The sequence below is a fragment of the Eubalaena glacialis genome, chromosome 7 (genome assembly GCF_028564815.1).
Source record: "Eubalaena glacialis isolate mEubGla1 chromosome 7, mEubGla1.1.hap2.+ XY, whole genome shotgun sequence".
Taxonomy (NCBI): domain Eukaryota; kingdom Metazoa; phylum Chordata; class Mammalia; order Artiodactyla; family Balaenidae; genus Eubalaena; species Eubalaena glacialis.
The window spans coordinates 73,933,418-73,951,872 of record NC_083722.1 but is presented as its reverse complement, the minus strand read 5'-3'; the positions used below and the strand labels follow the sequence as shown (position 1 = coordinate 73,951,872).

At 47.8% G+C, this 18,455-nt stretch overlaps 2 protein-coding genes across 6 annotated transcripts in view; both read left to right on the top strand.

The window, feature by feature from the left end:
• USP4 (ubiquitin specific peptidase 4) overlaps positions 1-7,444 on the top strand; it is a 48,806-nt gene extending 41,362 nt beyond the window's left edge. For 4 of the 5 annotated variants that reach the window (XM_061196795.1, XM_061196793.1, XM_061196796.1 and 1 more), the window contains 6 exons: positions 1,747-1,817; positions 2,071-2,189; positions 2,519-2,668; positions 3,687-3,790; positions 6,361-6,449; positions 6,852-7,444. In XM_061196795.1, coding sequence (XP_061052778.1) covers positions 1,747-1,817; positions 2,071-2,189; positions 2,519-2,668; positions 3,687-3,790; positions 6,361-6,449; positions 6,852-7,010 — 692 coding nt within the window. In that variant the 3' untranslated portion in view covers positions 7,011-7,444. Of the gene's footprint in view, positions 1-1,746; positions 1,818-2,070; positions 2,190-2,518; positions 2,669-3,686; positions 3,791-6,360; positions 6,450-6,851 lie in introns of those variants that run through there. The other variant, XR_009701604.1, reaches the window with a different exon arrangement.
• A 736-nt stretch (positions 7,445-8,180) lies between these two features.
• Positions 8,181-13,203, top strand: C7H3orf62 (chromosome 7 C3orf62 homolog). Its single transcript, XM_061196792.1, has 3 exons — positions 8,181-8,905; positions 9,766-9,857; positions 10,849-13,203. The coding sequence occupies exons 1-3, from the start codon at positions 8,217-8,219 to the stop codon at positions 11,112-11,114; spliced, it is 1,047 nt and encodes a 348-aa protein (XP_061052775.1). The 5' UTR covers positions 8,181-8,216; the 3' UTR covers positions 11,115-13,203.
• The last annotated feature ends 5,252 nt before the right edge of the window (positions 13,204-18,455 follow it).

Sequence of the window (18,455 nt, the reverse complement as noted above, 5' to 3'; positions counted from 1 at the left end):
CTCTCCCTCCACTCCCAACATCCTTCAGGACTTCTGCTCTGGTTGATAACACTTCTTGTGGCCCTCCTAGGTGGCAGTATTTCCCCAAACTTATGAGAATAAATGCATATTTCTTTTGTTCCATGAGAATACTCATGAAGTGTGACCCATCTAGAGGATGGTCATGGATTTCACAGGCTGTTACCTGGAGCCTGTAATGGGGACTGCTGTACAGATGGGAAGGGGCATCCACACGGGACGTGTGTTGTGCCTGAAAAGCAACATGTGGACAGTGAAGATGCCTACCCTGGGTCGGGAGGGGAGCTGCAAAAGCATCTCTTGTGTCTTTTTGCTTCCTTCATTGGAGAAGAGATTTGCTAGATGTCCTCTAGTTTGCTAGCTGGCTTTCTTCCCTTTTTAAATAATTACCTAAAAAGAGTTTTTTTTTTTTTTTTTTTTTTAATATTTTATTGATTGATTGATTGATTGCTGTGTTGGGTCTTCGTTTCTGTGTGAGGGCTTTCTCCAGTTGCGGCAAGTGGGGGCCACTCTTCATCGCGGTGCGTGGGCCTCTCACCATCGCGGCCTCTCTTGTTGCGGAGCACAGGCTCCAGACGCGCAGGCTCCACAATTGTGGCTCACGGGCCCAGTCGCTCCGCGGCATGTGGGATCTTCCCAGACCAGGGCGCGAACCCATGTCCCCTGCATTGGCAGGCAGACTCTCAACCACTGCGCCACCAGGGAAGCCCCTAAAAAGAGTTTTTTAAACAGCTTTATTGAGATGGTTTTGGGTCTCTCTTGTCTTTTTGCAGCTCCATTCCCTCCGTGCGGCTTCTTGTCTTTAGTGTAATGCCTTGCAAATTCTAGCCCCCTTCTTTTTTTTTTTTTAATTTATTTATTTGAATTTATTTATTTTTGGCTGCTTTGGGTCTTCGTTGCTGTGCGTGCGCGGGCTTTCTCTAGTTGGGGCAAACAGGGGTTACTCTTCATTGTGGTGCGTGGGCTTCTCATTGCGGTGGCTTCTCTTGTTGCGGAGCACGGGCTCCAGTAGTTGTGGCACGAGGGCTCAGTAGTTGTGGCTCACAGGCCCTAGAGCACAGGCTCAGTAGTTGTGGCGCACGGGCTTAGTAGCTCCACAGCATGTGGGATCTTCCCGGACCAGGGCTCGAACCCGTGTCCCCTCCATTGGCAGGCAGATTCTTAACCACTGCGACACCAGGGGAAGTCCCTAGCCCCCTTCTTGAACACTGGTCTTTGACTCCTCAACTCAGCCTTTTGTTCTCCTCCCCCGCCCCCCCCCCCCATGCTATGGCCTGGAAAATGCCTCCAGGCAATAAGCTGGGGCCATGTAGGCATCACCTTATTTTTTGCCTTCTCTCAGGGATCTCACTCTTGCTCTGCCTAATATTCAGTGTCTGAAAACAGTTGTTTCCTCTATTTTGTCAGGTTTTCTTGTGGTTTAAGGCAAGAGGAGAAATCTGGCCACTGTTACTCCATCTTGACCTGTGCCCTTTCAGAATTCTATGTAGTTAGTGCCTTTAAAGTGTGTCTGTAGCGTTGAGGAAATCTTTGCCAAAGGATTTGGGGGCCCAGGGATTCAGAGTTGGCTGGCTCAAGGCAGAGCATCACTCTTGGCAGTGGCTGTTGATGGTTGAGCAGGTGTTGATGGCGTAGCCTGAGTGCGGTCCTTCTCACTGTTGTCACCTGAGGAGCCTCTACTGTTGCTGGCCATTCAGTAGTGAGTGATACTTTGGTCCTCCTCCACAGCTCGATCCACACTAGCCATCGATTGGGATAGTGAGACCCGGAGCCGTTATTATGATGAGCAGGAATCTGAGGTAGGTCACTCGGCATTCTTGGTCAGGGGTATGTGCTGGTTTCTGCTTCGGGTGGGTCTCTCTCACCAGTTCCCCAGCAGTTTAGCAAGGTATGTTTTAGACCGAGAATGAAAAGCACTTAAAGATTTTGTCATTACATGTTCAGAGGCTCCAGAAAGTACATTATGTTCCAGGCGTGAGAGCTCGTGAGGTTGTGGCTGAGCCTGGTAAGACTTTGTTTCCTCAGCAGACCTCAGCACTTTGTTCCTCACAGACCTACGAGAAGCACGTCAGCATGTTGCAGCCTCAGAAGAAAAAGAAGACAGCAGTGGCCCTGAGAGACTGCATCGAGCTCTTCACTACCATGGAGACCCTTGGGGAGCATGACCCCTGGTATGCAGCTCCCACCTCTGGGCAGGGGCACCCAGGTACCCTGGGACTCTGAGATCTGCTGGGGCCATCTGTGTACACTAAAACCCTTTGTATTTGGACGTGTCACTGTTTTACATGGCTGACCCTACAACACAGGTTTTTCTGTGTGAATTGTGTTTTCCAGACTAGGAAAGCCATCACCCTCTTTTGGAAGGTGGCTTAGAGACCTCCCTGCCCTGAAGCAGTCATGCTGAGTACAAGAAAGGATGTTATGGGATTGCCTCCATGCTTGAGAGCCCAGGCGGCACTGGCCCCCTGCCTCCCCACTAAGTGGAGGTTTCTCTTTTCAGGTACTGTCCCAACTGTAAGAAGCATCAGCAGGCCACAAAGAAGTTTGACCTGTGGTCCTTGCCGAAGATTCTGGTGGTCCACCTCAAACGTTTCTCCTACAATAGATACTGGAGGGACAAGCTTGATACAGTTGTGGAATTCCCAGTCAGGTGGGTCCCTGGGCTGCAGTGTTATTTTTGGGAAAATTAAAAAACAGGCAGATAATCTGGGCACTGATTGGCAGAGTGTGTTGCTGCCAAAGACTTTTCTGCGTGAAGGTGTGTGTGTTGCTAGGCTCTGAGAAGTTAGACTTTGGCTCACTTCCCCTCCGTGTCTGTAAGGAAAGGACTCTCCAGTAGAAGCACTTCCTCTCTCGAGTCCCTTACGCAGCCTAACTGAACTGGTCTTCCCATCCGTCATTGGTCCCAGGGAGCCCAGGCTCAGTAGGGCAGCACAAGGACATGCTGTGCCTCGTTAATGCAGGGGCACAAGGAACCAGAGAGTAATCTGCTAGGGAGAGTTGGATTTTTGGGGGTGCAGATCCACCACAGTCCTGTCCCTGGGGCAGGGACTGGGACTGGCTGTCTACTAGTGTCCTCTTGGGTCCCAGGTTACAGAGTGTAAGTGACACAGGCAAGTCAGTCAACAAGGTAGGAGTCCCTCCACAATATGCAGATTTTAAAATGCTTTTTGGGGGATGGGGGATGGGTAGATAGATACATGAAGTATAGACATGTCAACGGGAAGACCTAGGTGGTGGGTATATACATGTTTGTTGTAAAATTCTTTTTTTCTGTATGTTAGAAATTTTCAAAATAAAACATTAGGGAAAAAAGCTTTTGGGGGCCTATTTTGGTATTTAGCTTAAATTTTTATGGCACTAATTGTAATTCTGATAGTAACAGCCATTTTTACAAAGTTGCTGCAGCCCTCGTGTCTGTGCCCAGAGCCCTTCCTTGACATTTGGTCTCGGGTAGGAGGCTTCTCTTTTCCAGTCTGAACATGTCAGTGGTCAGAACAAGACCCCAGGGCCCCTTCTGTCTGGACTGTTCATTCGTTCCTTCTGCAGTTAGTTTCTGAGGGCCTCCCTGTGTTATAGCCTGTTGCATGAAAGGGGTTGCTGGGTTGCTCCGACTTCTTTCTCTGAGTTTAATGTATTGAAGGGTTATTTTTGTTTTCTGTGCTCAGAGCTCTGAACATGTCTGAGTTTGTCTGTGACCTGTCAGCAAGGCCTTATGTGTACGACCTCATTGCCGTGTCCAATCATTATGGAGCCATGGGGGTTGGCCACTGTAAGTACTGGCATCTGCTTCCTTCTGAGATGTTGAAATGCCCATGGCCAGTCATCTTTCACCAGCCTCTCCCTGTGTGCCAGGCATTGCTCTAAGCACTTAACTTACACAGCTCCACGGGCCTCAGGTTGCGGGCTTTTTCCATATTGCTGCCCCTCAAGTTTTTTGGTAGGGTGGTGGTTCATATTCTTTAATCCAATAATCCACCTCTGGGAAACCTAAGGAAATTACTTGACTTTGGGGAAAAAATTCATGTGCAAAGATATTCACCTACTTATAATAGTCAAAAATTAGTATTATTTATAATAGTGGAAAATTAATAATAGCATTGGTGATCAACCGTTGGCACTTCTGTCCATCGATTTCATGGAAGAGTACACAGTCATTGCAAAATAAAGTTAATAATAACATGGGGAAATACCCATGGTATGTTAAGGGAAAACAGCTACACAAAATTGCATCATTACAGAAAGTAGTATCACAACTACACTGAAACAAAAGACAGAGAAACTATGATAGGAGGGGGGAAAGCCTAGGAGGAGAGAGACCAAAATGTTAATTTTACTATTTTTTCTTTGTTCTACTTTATTTTCCAAAATTTCTATAATGTGTAGGTTTACCTTCACTTTTATACTTTTGCTAGTTTATTTTGTTACTTGTTTATGGAAAGGTGTTAGTGATGTTGAAGTGAGGAGCTGGGTTTCCTCATATCTCTTCTGTTGCATCCGCACCATGATAACTGCCACTACACCCAGTGTCAGGACCCCAAGAGATGACACCATGGGAGGTGTCAGTTCCATTTACACTCACAGTGGATTATGGAACTGCCCTAAACCCCAGTCTTCTCTTCTATACTGGTAAGCTTTTTCTGTTGGCCCAGCAGTCTGTTCTCCTGCCTCTCCATTCTTACCATATCACCTCTTGCCTTTAGATGGCTGCTCAGTCTCCAGCCCTCAGGTCTACATTCCAGGCCATTAGAAGAAGAGGAAAAAAGGGCATGACCTTTCCTTTTAAGCAGATCTCCCAGAAGTCCCCCTCAACTCCTCGACATACATCTCATTGGCTATCACTTGGTCACAGGGCTACCATCTAGCTGTAGGAGAGGATGGGAAATAAAAATTGTGCCTGTTTGAAAATTGGGGCTCTACTGGAGTGGCTATTAGCAATCTCTGATCATATCATATCCTGCAGCACTTACTCTTCTCTAACTTTTTTCTCCCAAAATTAATTTCACTATCTATATTCATGCATACTGGACACATGTATTCATTTTTAACTTCTATTTTAGCATATAAACACGCTAGGGCAGGTTACTTAGCCTCTGTATGCTTCAGTTTCCTCATCCAGGTTAGGCTTCAGTTTCCTCATCCAGGTTAGGCTTCAGTTTCCTCATCCAGGTTAGGCTGGTTATGTGCAGGTCCACATAGGGTCCACAGTTGGAACGCCAAGATTGAGAGCCACCATTGCTGTTGTTATGCCAAGCATGGACAGCGGGGATAGGCCGTTGGCACCTTCTCTGTCACTTTGTCCCATGTCCTCCACTACCACTTGGTGCAGTAGGCACTGCAGTGAGTAATGGTTAAACAGCTTAAGGAAAAAAAAAAAAACCAGCTTGCCAAAGCCACACAGCAGGTTGAGACTGGAAACCAGATCTCCATCAGATTCTGTTGTTTCTGAGAGTCTGGGTGGAGCAGGAATTGGGTATTGCTGCTGGGATTCCTGTTGTAAACACATCCTGCTTGGAAATAGTGTAAAATCAAAACCAGAAGTGTTGGATGTGGGAAATGCTTGGCCCGGTATGGGGAAATGCTTGGCCCGGTGTGAGGAATTGTTACCCAGCCACAGATTCTTGACTCACAGTTTCAAAGGCAGATATATTTAAGTTTTCTTGTTCACATCCCAGCTTTGCAAACCCAAACACCCAATGTGTCCCTCTCTGGGATTACCCCACAGGCTCCAGAGGCAGTGAGAGGCAGTAGTAGCCAACCATCTGCCTGGATGAAGTGGGGGAGTTTGACTTGGCATGTTTCTGAGAACTGTTGTTTTGTTTAAATCTTAAAGTATCAGCTCCTTTTAAGGGTCCCCTGACTCTGGGTTATTGCTCATAGCCATCCTGAAGATTGACACTGGATTCCTCTAGTTTTTGGATTAGTTTTCCAAAATTACAGTTTAAAGCCTTGGTCCCCGGCAGCTCCAATTTTACCCTTTTAGTGCCTTTTTGAGAAGGAACAGATTTTTTTTTTTTTTTTAACATCTTTATTGGAGTATAATTGCTTTACAATGGTGTGTTAGTTTCTGCTTTATAACAAAGTGAATCAGCTATACATATACATATATCCCCATATCTCTTCCCTCTTACGCCTCCCTCCCTCCCGCCCTCCCTAGGAACAGGTTTTTTTTTAAAGGATGAGTTATCTTTTGGTTGTTAGGACACAACCTATAAATTACTTTTAATTTCAGACTCTGTTTGTTTCATGTTTTGGAATTGTGTTGCTGTTGAGTGCCACCCTAATGAGCTAGCCAGATTAGCTCTCTTGGTGACCGGCTAGAGTATTCTCTTGCTTTGGCAGACACTGCGTACGCGAAGAACAAACTGAACGGGAAATGGTATTACTTTGATGATAGCAGTGTGTCCCTGGCCTCCGAGGATCAAATAGTGGTGAGTAGGCCCTAATACCTGGTTCCTACTCTTACCTTCAGGGATTAGAGCTGGGAAGAGTCTCCCGGGCTAGTTGGTTATTTAGTCATTCTGCTGGGACGGTGGAAGCAAGGTGTGGTGGAGAAAGAGTTGGCTGCCATTCCTTCTGGGACCCTTCCTAAATGAGATGCTCAACTCTCCTCGGGGTCTGTCACAAGGCCCCTGCCTTTCCCCACTCCCTGGGGAGGGTCAGCATGAGCCAGCCTCAGGTAGAAGGGTTTTCACAGTCACTTCAGTATGTGGCTGCACAGGGCAAGACGGCGGATCCCTGAGAGTGGTGTGTTTTGAACAGAGCGAAAAGCTGGGGGGGGAATGGGTGATTTTTCCAACCAGTGAATGGACGTTGCCCCTCTTGTGTTTTAGACGAAAGCAGCTTATGTGCTGTTTTACCAGCGTCGAGATGATGAGTTGTACAAGACGACTTCACTCAGTTTTCCTGGATCCTTTGATGGAGGGACGAGACCAGGCAGCTTACAGCAGGGCATGGGGGATGATGAGACTTGCAGCATGGACACCAACTGATGCTGCCTCAGTGACCCTGCACCACAGCACCAGTGCAATCCGTCAGGAGAATACCTTTGACACTGAAGACTTGCTAGTGTTCTGTCTAAAAACTGGATGAGGAAATTCTTTCTTTTATGAGGAAAAAAAGAAAAAAAAAAAAGGATTATGTCAGGAGGCTGAATTATTTTTCTTTTTATACAGGTGGTGAGAAATTTCTGTAAAACCTGTGGAGCTGCAAAGTAGGGGTCGGGAGGGGGGCACATAATGGAGTATGTCTGATGGATTCCAGAGAACAGGGAGGAACACACTGTCATTGAGTTTGGTGTGGCCATGAAGACCTGCCACAGGCTGCCCTGAGTTCCTGGATTTTTGATTCTGGTGATGATTACTGTTCCCCCCAGTAGTCTGCCCACAGTAAATGAAGCCTCGAGTAAATGATGTCATCCCCTTCTCCCTTGCTGTGCACTGAGATGGGTTTATAATATCCTAAAAATTAGCCACCGAAGCCCATTTCCGTTTCCCTTTGTGTCATCTTGGAATATCCAGCTTTCTTCTCCCTAATGAAATGAAGATGCTTGGTGTTGGGGTTTCCTGCCCCTCAGTCTCCTGTGGAACCTAGCAGTTCTGTTATGTCCCCCAGCATCCTTGATGAATTGAGACAGTTGGATACCCGTCTGGCACTTTTATTAGATATCACTTGGAAGTTGGTACACTAAACCGCTGGGTACTGGGTCGCGTCCAGTCGTTTCTCTCCCTGTTGGCTCGAGAATGGGAACCTTCCTGGGCTTGGAAAGGGCTCCCATTCTCGCTGCTGATTTTGGTTAGAAGTGAGATCCCCGCCCCTCCAGCCGATTTTCTTTCGGCGGTCTGGCCTCCGCACCCCTGCCCGGGCCGCACTCCCATGGCCGTTGTCTTTGTCGCGGTGAGGCCTGAGCCCCCTGTCCCCTCCGTGCGTGGGGCCCTTGCTGCCCCTTGCGTTGGTTCAAAGAATAAGGTCATCCGGGCTTTTCTTGTCTGACCTTTAACCTGAGCCGTGGGGGTTGGGCCTGTCAGTCGCGGGCACACGCGAAGGATCGATGAGGGCGCGCGCGACGACCGTTGGCAGGGGCTGCGTTGCGGTATCGCCGGCTGCTCGGTGAGGACCCGGCTGGGGGTCTCCGCTCGGGGGCTGGCCGCTGGGTGGGGCCGGGCCGGAGCCTGCGACCGACGGGGCTGCGGGCTGGGATGAGCGGCCCGGAGCCGGGGGAGGGGGGGTGGTTCCGGCTCCATCGCCGGTTCCTCCCTCCCGGAGAACCGCGGGCCGCACCTGACCCCACGGGGAAAAAAGCGCAGGGAGTGTGGGTTTCCCTGCTCTCCGACCCATGGCGTGGATCAAACTTAAGGAAATTGTGGCAAATACCCCATTTGGGGGTGGTTTACAACCTCATCTGTAACATTATTTTCACGTTGCTGTGTGCATTTCCAGTGTATTGTATAATAAAGACATGGTCGCTTTTAGGGGAGATGTCTGAAAAACTGAGAAGATGCAGAAAGGAGCTGACTGCAGCCATTGACCGGGCCTTTGAAGGAATCAGTCATTCCCAGGAGTGCTCAGGCATGCAGAGGCTGGAGCTGGACGCCGCGTCGCTTTCCTTCCCCTTCCCCACGCACAGGCTCCTCTGCAGGAGGCACCCGCTGGCAGCCTGCTCCTCTGCGGCTCCTTTCTCTCCTGTCCCGTGTGCTCCTGGGAATGAGAGCCCTGCCTTTGCACCAAACCACGAACCCGTGAATGCAAAGACACGCGCTCTATGCCCCAAAAGAAAACCTCTGACCAGCAAGGAAAACATATCGATGCATTCCTCCATTTTGGCACCTGAAAGGCAGTTTTGGAGAGCGGCAGGAGATGGGGAGAACTGGAGAAAAGACAGTCTAAGGTGATTCCAATCTGAATAGTTTAATAGCTACAATTAGGGGTATCTCATATCTGAAAAAATTGTTGAAAATCCTAAATTGAGTCCATAACACTACTCTTGCCTCCCCTCTGAAGCTCTAAGACTTTATTTGGGGAGTTTGTAAACGTTCTTCAGAAAGCGTGTGTGTGTTTGTGTGTGCGTGTGTGTGTGTGTGTGTGTGTGTGTGTGTGTGTGTGTTTGGTTTGAGGGGGTGAGGGGTGTTGAATGTCTAACCAGTCATGGAAACCACTCTGCAGTACTAAAAGGGGTAGTGAATGTTAAAGAACCTAGTTTTAAAAGTCATCTTATTTTTTGTGCTGCAGAAACACACATCTTAATTCCAGTGTTTTTTTCCCCACACTGGGGAGAGGCGGATCGATGGCTGGGCCCTGACTTCATCCTTGCTTCTGTTCCCCTTCCTCACCCCAGAGCTTTTTAGGCTTTCCCTGGGATAAGGTCTTCCCTAGACCTTTTCTTCTCCCAGGTAGCAGCAAACTGCCTCGTCCTAGGCACCTTGATTTGAAGCAAGGAGGACCATATGGGCTGAAACTTCAACGTCCTGCCATCTTGGTTGCTCTGTAGTCAGAGACTGAAGAAGCCATTTAATCATTTCAGTTCTACAAATATTTCTGCTCGTATTCACAAACATTAATGGGCATTATGATGCTTTTAGTCAACTTCACTGATTCAGTGGTTCCCAGTCATCCTCTAATCACAGCATAAATGACAATTTAAAGTACCAGTGTTTGTCTTTAAGATTATCTAACACTGAGTTCCCCTCCAATATTTTCTTGAAAGAAGATCTAATCCCCCACCTTTTTCTTTTCACCTGAGGGCTGCAGGAAAGATACGGAGAAAGATTTGAAGGTTGAGTCAAACATGCCACTCAGCAGTTCTAGCCAAGAGGTCACAAAGGATTTGCTTGACATGATTGGTGAGTACAGAGGGCTGGTCCATCCTCTCCCTGGAATGATAGGTTCTTCACACAGGATCCTGAGTCAGCAAGCGTCTTATAAAAAAAAAATTCTTATTTCTCTTCCACTGGCTTGGTAGATTTGTTTTGCTCACAGCAGAGAGCCTTCATGGAGCTGATAACCTGGGGGAGTTACACATCAGTCAAGTCATTTCATAAATGTACATTTAGAGTGAATCCTTGGAGGCCAGGGACAGCAGCCCCTGTTGGTGGATAAGCTTAGATGTGAAGGAAACAGGACATAGGCAGAGATGGGGGTAGGGGTAGAGGGGAGTAGTCCAGCTGGGGAGGCATTAATACAAGATTAGAAGAAAAGTTAGAAGCCAAAAACTCCCCTATAATTCCACCATCCACCACAAAGGCAGCCACTGTTAACACAGTGCTGTATATCCTGTCATAGATACTTTTTCTACACACACATCTGTATATTCTGTGTGTGGACTATTTTTTTTTAAAAGCTTTTTATTTTTAGCTTTTTCTCATTTTTTGGCCACGCTGCACAGCATGTGGGATCTTAGTTCCGCGATCAGGGATCGAACCCGTGCCCCCTGCACTGGAAGCTCAGAGTCTTAACCACTGGACCGCCAGGGGAGTCCCAGCAGGCAGCATTATGATTACCCAAAAGATCCTATTTTTCTCTCACTGTGTCTTGTGCCCGCAGGTCAGGGAGTAGTTTCTTGAGGGCCGGAACGAACACATGCATCTCTGTATCCTCCCACTTAAACCCTCCTTGGAAACCAAGGAGATGGTTGGGGCTCAATAAATACCTGAGCTAGGAAGGGGGACACCAAGCCCATGTTAGAATGTGGCAGCCTGCCAGCCCCGGGGGCAGGAACACCAGCTTTGCAGAGTCCCCGGAGATGGCCGCCCATTTGTGGTTTTTAACTTGTGCCTGAAATGGCTTAAGAAATCTCTCACTGGAATTGTAATGCTGAATGTTTTTATTTTTAAGACCATACAGGCATCCGAACTATTGAAGAATTGGCTGGAAAACTAGAATTTGAAAACGAGTTGAACCGTGTGTGTGGTTGCTGTGAAGATTGGCCCTTCAAGGAGGAAGCCTGGGCCCTGCTGGTGGACGAGAGCCCTCAGGAGGCCTCGGATGCAGACGCTGGCGGCCTCAAGCAGGCTTTCTATGATCACAATATCGTGGAGACTGTTCTGGACTTGGAAGAGGACTACAATTTGATGACCTCTTTTAAATACCGAATTGAGTAAGGACAGTTGACTTCAGCTTTGATTCTTTACAGCAGGAGTCTGATGTTAGGGCGTCTGTGCAGGGCAGTCACAGTTATCATCAGGGGCCACATTCTTCAGAGGCTTGGCAGAATCTGAATTACCCCAACCTTTTTAACTTCCAGTTGTGTCCCTTTTTGAGCTGAGAGCCCAGTTTGTTTGTTTTTTTAATTCTGTTGCTTTGAAGTTTTTCTTTTTTTTTTCACCTTTTTTTTTAACATCTTGACTGTTTTTTTGATTGATGTTCAATATACCCAGTACCCAAGGCAGGTGCAGGTCTTGGGCCTCTGCTGTGTGTCTTCATGTTCTTTTCCATGGACCCCTGAAAAAGTACGGGGGCCATAACCAGCATGGGCTTTCTGTACCCCTGGGACCAGCCCATCCCAGGCCAGCTCAGCCTGTATGGAGGAACTGGCATCAAGATGGACCTTGGCCCCAGGCCCTCTGCCACATTTGCGCACTTTGCACACAAGGCTGCCTGTCCCCTGCACGGGCCTCATGCCCTCTTCATGTCCAGACCCTCAATCCCTCCATCCTTGCCCCTGCCCAGCTCAAAGCCCTCTGCAAAGGCCTCCTACTTGTGTCAGAGGGGCTGGTAGCATCCCTTATTAGGTTTCCTGGGCTGGAGCCAACCCTCCACCACGGCTTGAGAGAAAGGACATCATCAGAAATTATTTGGACAGATCTCTCAAAACCATGATGTTCTTTCAGGAAACCTAATAAGCTGTTGGGCAAGGTATCATGCCTCCCAGAAGCTAAGTCTCAGGGAAGTGCCCGCCTCCTAGGCATAGGGGAGTATGGGGGTAAGGAGTCTGGTGCAAAGCTGTTGTAAGACCCAAAACTCAAACCAAGGAGCTGGGAGGAAGTCCAAGGGGCCGAGGACCCGCCCCCCACCAGTCCATATTTTAGGCTAGTGACCCAGCATAGGGCAGGCTGCAGAGCTGGCAACACCCCTTTGCTACAGGTCTGGAGATTCCTCTGGGCCCCCAGGTAGAGACCTTGCATCTACTCCGTAGCTGTGTGAGACTGGGCACTTGCCTGACCCTGAGAACTAGCCTCCAGCCACTTCATGGGACAGGCCTCCGCTGGGGGGTAGAGGGCCGGACGGGCTAACCAGAGGCTCCTTCCAAGCCACCGCACACTCACTCCCTGCAGATAATAAACATCACAGATTATGGAATTGGGGTTCACTTTCTATTCCCTGAATAGCAGAGACAGGAGCAAATAAGAAGAAATGCTCACAGCTTCTTGCCTGCCCCACTCCAGGGGGAATGGGGCCATCTGGAGGGAGAGTTGTCAGGCTACTTGATATTCAAAAAACCAGGTCTCCCAACAGTGAGTTCCAAATAATATGCCTTGATGTGGATACTCTCCCACAGAGGATATGGGGCTTAATCCTCATCTCCCCCAACCCCTGCCTGTCACCACCCCTTGAGGGTGAGCTGAACTTAGTGACTCGCTTCCAAGGAATAGAGCTGGGAAAGGGAAAGATAGTAGATTACATGGAGAAGCCTGGCAGACACCACTTAACCAAGTGATGGAGGTGAGCACCACCCGTGCTGTCTTGTGCACGTCACCCACCCCTGACAGGATACGATGAGAAGGGTGCTTAATTTCCATGGTATTCCTACCAAAACCTCCCAGCCCCAGTCTAATCGTGAGACAAACATCAGTTGAACCCAGATTGGGGGATATTCTACAGGATACCTGGCCAGTACTCAAGACTGTCAAGGTCATGAAAAACAAGGAAAGACTCAAAATCTGTCACAGAGCAGCGGACACTGAGGAGACACAATGACTAAATGCAGTGCGGTGTCCTGGATTGTGTCCTGGAACAGAGAGAGGACATTAATGGAAAAACGGATCAAATCTAAATACAGGCTCAAGTTTAGTTATTAATATGTTTATGTTAGTTTCTTAGTTTTGACAAGTATGCCACAGTTATGCAAGATGTTAACATTAAGAGAAGCTGGGTGAAGGATATATTTGAACTTATTGTCTTTGCAACTTTCCTGTAAATCTGAATTTATTGCAAAATTTAAGATGTATTTATTTTTTTTAAAATGCAGTTGATCCCAAGTTTGTGAAATGTGTGTATGAGCACACATGCAGAAAACTGTTATGGAGGACCAAGGAGGTTTTAGGTCTTTTTCTTGTCTGTATTTTTTTTTTTTTTTTTAAAGAATCACTTTTGTTATTTATTTATTTATTTATTTATTTATGGCTGTGTTGGGTCTTCGTTTCTGTGCGAGGGCTTTCTCTAGTTGCGGCAGGTGGGGGCCACTCTTCATCGCGGTGCGCGGGCCTCTCATTATCGCAGCCTCTCTTGTTGCGGAGCACAGGCTCCAGATGCGCAGGCTCAGTAATTGTGGCTCACGGGCCCAGTTGCTCCGCGGCATGTGGGATCTTCCCAGACCAGGGCTCGAACCCGTGTCCCCTGCATTAGCAGGCAGATTCTCAACCACTGCGCCACCAGGGAAGTCCTCTTGTCTGTATTTGTAAGTTTATCTGCGGTGGACATGTATCACTTCTGTAGAAAAAAGAAATTAGAGTTGTTCTTTAAAACCCTCATCTTCACCAACCAGCCATGGGCATCCCTCACCAGAAACCTGCCCAGAGGTGACCTTCACAGTTTCCAGGAACTGGGGCAGGTCCAGGGCCTGCAAGGGGGTGCTCAGCAGGACCCTGACAAGGGGCTCACCCTTCCCTGCGGGTGCTGGACCCTCAGGGCCAGAAGCTCTGGGTCTCACAGAGCTGTTTCTCAGCACTCAGTGCTGGGAATGGGGATCTAGCCCTAACCCTGCAAGACTGAAATGAGAGGATTTTTTTTCTGCCTGCAGCAGAGACTGTGGCCCTTGGGAATGAGGGCGGAGCCTGGGGTAGGGGTGGGGTAGGAGGGAGGGGTCAGGTTTTCCCTGGCTGGATAGACAAATATACCTCTGTTTTAGCAAAGCCTTTATGTGAAAATTCAGATTTACCGAAAGGGCTAATTCATCCCGGAATCCTTAAATGAGGAGCTTTTCCTCACTGTAGAAACACAGTTATTTAGTAAAGTAGGTGAGCCCTGAGCCTCTGGCACGCCAGTCCCAGAGTAGCTGGGGTGGCCATGTGGTCATTTCCCTGGTGACACCTACTCTTGTCTCTGCATCCCTGGCTCCCCAAGGTGCCCAAAGGACACTTTCCTGCCTTTGTCATCTGCTTCAGGGTGGCGGGCAGATGTGTGCTCCTCTGCACGGAGCAGGGGTTTGGGGAGTTAGTCTCTAGGGGTTTAGCTGGAGGAGTAAAAGGAGCCTAGAACATTTTTTGCCTAGAACATTTATTTTAATAAACTTGGGACCAAAGATTTACTGGGGAGACATTGATATTTGAGAAACTAAAAATGTTTTACGTCATTCGGTTCTCTCCCCCACAGTTCATCTTGGAAAGCCAAACAATCCCTGAATTGTTTCCGTGGAAACACCAAACTGCAATTTGGATTAGCAGAATCAAAATAGAAACAAGGCAGCTTCAAGAATAAATAGGAGCTTTGGAACCTGCTAGTCACCAACTGCAAGTTCAAGCTACAGCACAAGGCATGTGAGAAGCTGGGCCCATCCAGTTCTATAAGGAGGGGTTTCCAGGTCCCCTGACTACATGCTGCCGAGTCAGTGCCAAAGTCACTAGAAACCAGCTCTGTCTGCATACTGGTAGACTTGTAACAATACTTAAGGTAGGAGCTGGTCTGTAGAAGCTAGGAGAGGCTGGGGGTCTGGAGGGAAAGGGCGGGGAAGAAGGGACAGGAAAAAGGAGAGATGAGTGAATGCCGAGTGAAGTTCCAGCAAGGAGCAGAGGCCACAGCTGAGGCCTGAGAGTACAGCAACAGTTCTTTCAAGAGGACAATTCAAGGGACTTCCCCAGTGGTCCAGTGGTTGGGACTCCGAGCTTCTACTGCAGGGGGCGTGGGTTTGATCCCTGGTCAGGGAACTAAGATCCCACATGCCACGCAGTGTGGCAAAAAAAAAAAAAAAAAAAAAGATAGTTCAAGGGTGGCCAAGGGCTGGAAACAGTGACCCTATCCTCAGCCCCATCTGGATTGCAATGTTCCCCACATTCCTGGGCATGGCTGTCTAGCAACACAGGTCTAGACTGCAGTCTGAATTCTTGCCAGGTAAGCTCTGGGGGCACTTGTGGTCAGTAAGCGCCTGCCTCTGTGTAGCTCCAGCCAGCACAGTCAGGCACTCAAGCCTACCTTTTCATCTCTGAGTCTCAGGGTTCCCTCCCCCTCCCTCCTGCTCCCCTCACCAGGGGAATGGGGGAGCCACCTCCTGGCCCACCTGCCCTGGCTCCTTGGCATTCTCCTGGACCCTGCACTTCCAATCCCAGGGAAGACTCCAAGGGGGTCAGGAGACAAGGAGGAGGGAGACAGATAACCTGGGGGACCTTTGCCCCTCACCTTTGCACCCAGGAATGTGCTGATAGGGCAGCAACACCATCCTGCCACTGGAGGAGTTGTGAGCTATTAATGATCAAAGAAATTGATGAAAAGGATTTGCAAAAGAGGCCAATCTCCCTCCTCCCTCTAACTGAGGCACAAGACGTTTAACATGGCAGTGAAGGCCAGAGAACTAGGCAAGCAAACCAGGGAGGCCACTGCACCTGATTATGGGTAGTTATTGGAAAGGCTGTCATCTAGAGACAATCTGAGGCTCTGGTAATTTGCTTTCTCCCTGGAGTATGTGGGAGAACATTAATATTTTAGGTTCCAGCTAAATATTTATAGAGGGAACAAAGTTTTACTCAGGAAATCTGCTTGACAGTGGATTCCAGCTCTAGTGGGGAGGACTTTCCGTGCTAGGCCAGCTGGAAAATGCCTGATTTGATGAAGAGTTTTGGCCTAAGGCCTGGCATGAAAAACAATTTCAGAACTACGTTCAGCTCTTGTAGGAAACCACTGTCTTTTTTGAGGGCAAAAAGTCTGTTGTTTTCTGGGCACTTTGGGTGGGAGCTGGCCTGGGAGACAGGAATGGGCATCTTATAGGAGATCCGTCATCAGGACCCCTTTGAAACGTCTGAGACAAAGAAGGGAAGTTGCAAAGGGATACCAGAGAGACCCAACTTTCAGGACAGGCTGCCAGGAGCTGTTTGAAAGATAAGTAGGAAACCCCTGTTCTCAGTAAGTATTTATCAAGTGTCTACTAGTGCCAGACACTCTCCTGGATGCTGAGGATACAGTAGGGACGAGGCAGATGCTCTTGCTTCTGGAGTTTATATTCTACTGTTCAAGGTGGGCAAAACACAAAAATACTGATTTAATATATCATTTCAGATGGAACTGTATGAGAGAAATTAAAACAGGGTAAGGGAATGGGCAGTGAGTAGGGTGAGCCCCTTCAGAAGAGGAGACGTCAGGAAAAGGCCTCTCTGTAGGTGACATTTAAATTGATACTTAAATGTCAAGACAGTTAGGTGCTGCAAGTGGCTTCACTTCCATCCTCAGACTGTAGCTGGAGTTGTATAGAGGGAGGAGCCCCTAGGTGGGCCCTAGGCCGGTAGACCTCCCACCACATCCACCCCTGTGTGGCTACATACATCTCTATCAGCATCCAAAGAGCCAAAAATGTTGCATGCTCCAGGGACGTGCCTGGGCTGTGTTGTGCTCACCAAATTTGGCAGGAACACAATAGTTTAAAAAAAAAAAAAAGCCTTAGGAATAAAATAAGAAACAGAATATCCTTTCTAATGATTGCCAGAGACAGGCAGCATAATTTTAATTAACCCAGCCTTGTTAGGCGATAAATTTACTGTTCATTCTACAAAAACACCCAGCTCATGCAACACTGAGTCACTCTGATCTTTGACTTTAAACAAAATGAAATACTTTTGAAGAAATACAGCATTTCATAACTCAGAGCAGAATCAAAGAACAGAGGGTCCTGCTTTGGCATTTCATAGTTGGACAAGACCCTTCAATGAGAAGGCCACAGTCATAAATACTGGTGGAGTTCTCTCAACAGGGTCTCAACTGTGAAGTAAAATGACTAAACCTTTCAACTTAGAGTAATAAAACATTTCCAAATACAGACCCCTCTGATCTACAAGCCTCATGCTAACTGCTCCACAGCCACCTGTAGTCAGTTTGGGAAGGGCTGGGCTGCTTCCTCCCGTGCTGTCCTTGCACAGGCGGAGAAAACCAGCAGGGAAGGCAGTGGAGGCTGGCAGAGGGCAGGGTGAACAGATATCCAGTGAGACCCACAGGGAGAGTAGAGGCCAGGGCACCCTAAGGCAGAGCCCAAGTCTATACTTCCTAGGCCTTGAAGAGAGAGGGCTGCTGCCATTTCCTGTGGCTGTAGACTGCAGGACGCCCTTGGTCTGGAAATGAGAGTGAAAGCACCTTAGGCTGGTTCCTGGTAGCCCTGCCGAAGGTGTCACAGGCAAATTAAACTCTTCCAGATTTTTGTGAGATACATAACCCTGAAAATAAAGAATATAAATATGAGAAATCAGGAACCATTACTTTCTATAACGGCCCACTCAGAAGCCCCATTTTCAGGAATTCCCTGGCGGTCCAGTGGGTAGGACTCGGCACTTTCACTGCTGTGGCCCAGTTTCAATCCCTGGCCAGGGAACTAAGATCCCCTGCAAGCTGCGTGGCATGGCCAAAAAAAAAAAAGCCCCATTTTCAACCCTGTACTGGCTTGATAATAGGCAAATTCTGGAAGCTGTCCATCCATGAGGATTTTTACTTTCATAAAAAAAAAATCAGTTTGAGTAGGGTGTGGTTTATTCAAAATCATCTTATGAGAAGCGTAAGGAATAAAAAGATGGTACGCACCTTAAAAGTTTTATCTTTATTTTTTGATTTTTTTGTATTACAAAAGAAATACATATATATTGCAAAAATTCAAAAACTTCAACAAGATATAATTGGAAAGCCAAAGTCTCATATAAGCGCACTGCTCTCCAGAAATGATACAGGGCCCACAGCTGCTCTCATTAGCTTTAAAAGAGTGGTTGAAAATAGGACAGGGGAAAACAGCTAGAAAGAAAAATGGAACTGTGTGCCTGTGAAGAGTGTGGTTCCCGGCATTTGTTTGGCGCATGTCACCTCTCTTTCCTTGGTGGCTTTATATTTCTCTGTTCACAGGAAGTCTGACTTAGTGTGTGCCCTATAATACGTCCACTGACCAAAAAATGCAGATGCTCTTGCAGCAAAACTGGATACAAATAATAATTAAAAAAAAAAAAATCCTGAGGCCCAGAAAGATATTGGTCATGTGAAGGAAATGTTTGAAGACCAAAAATGTTGTGTTTGGGAGACATGCTGCCACACCAGCAGTTTTGTGA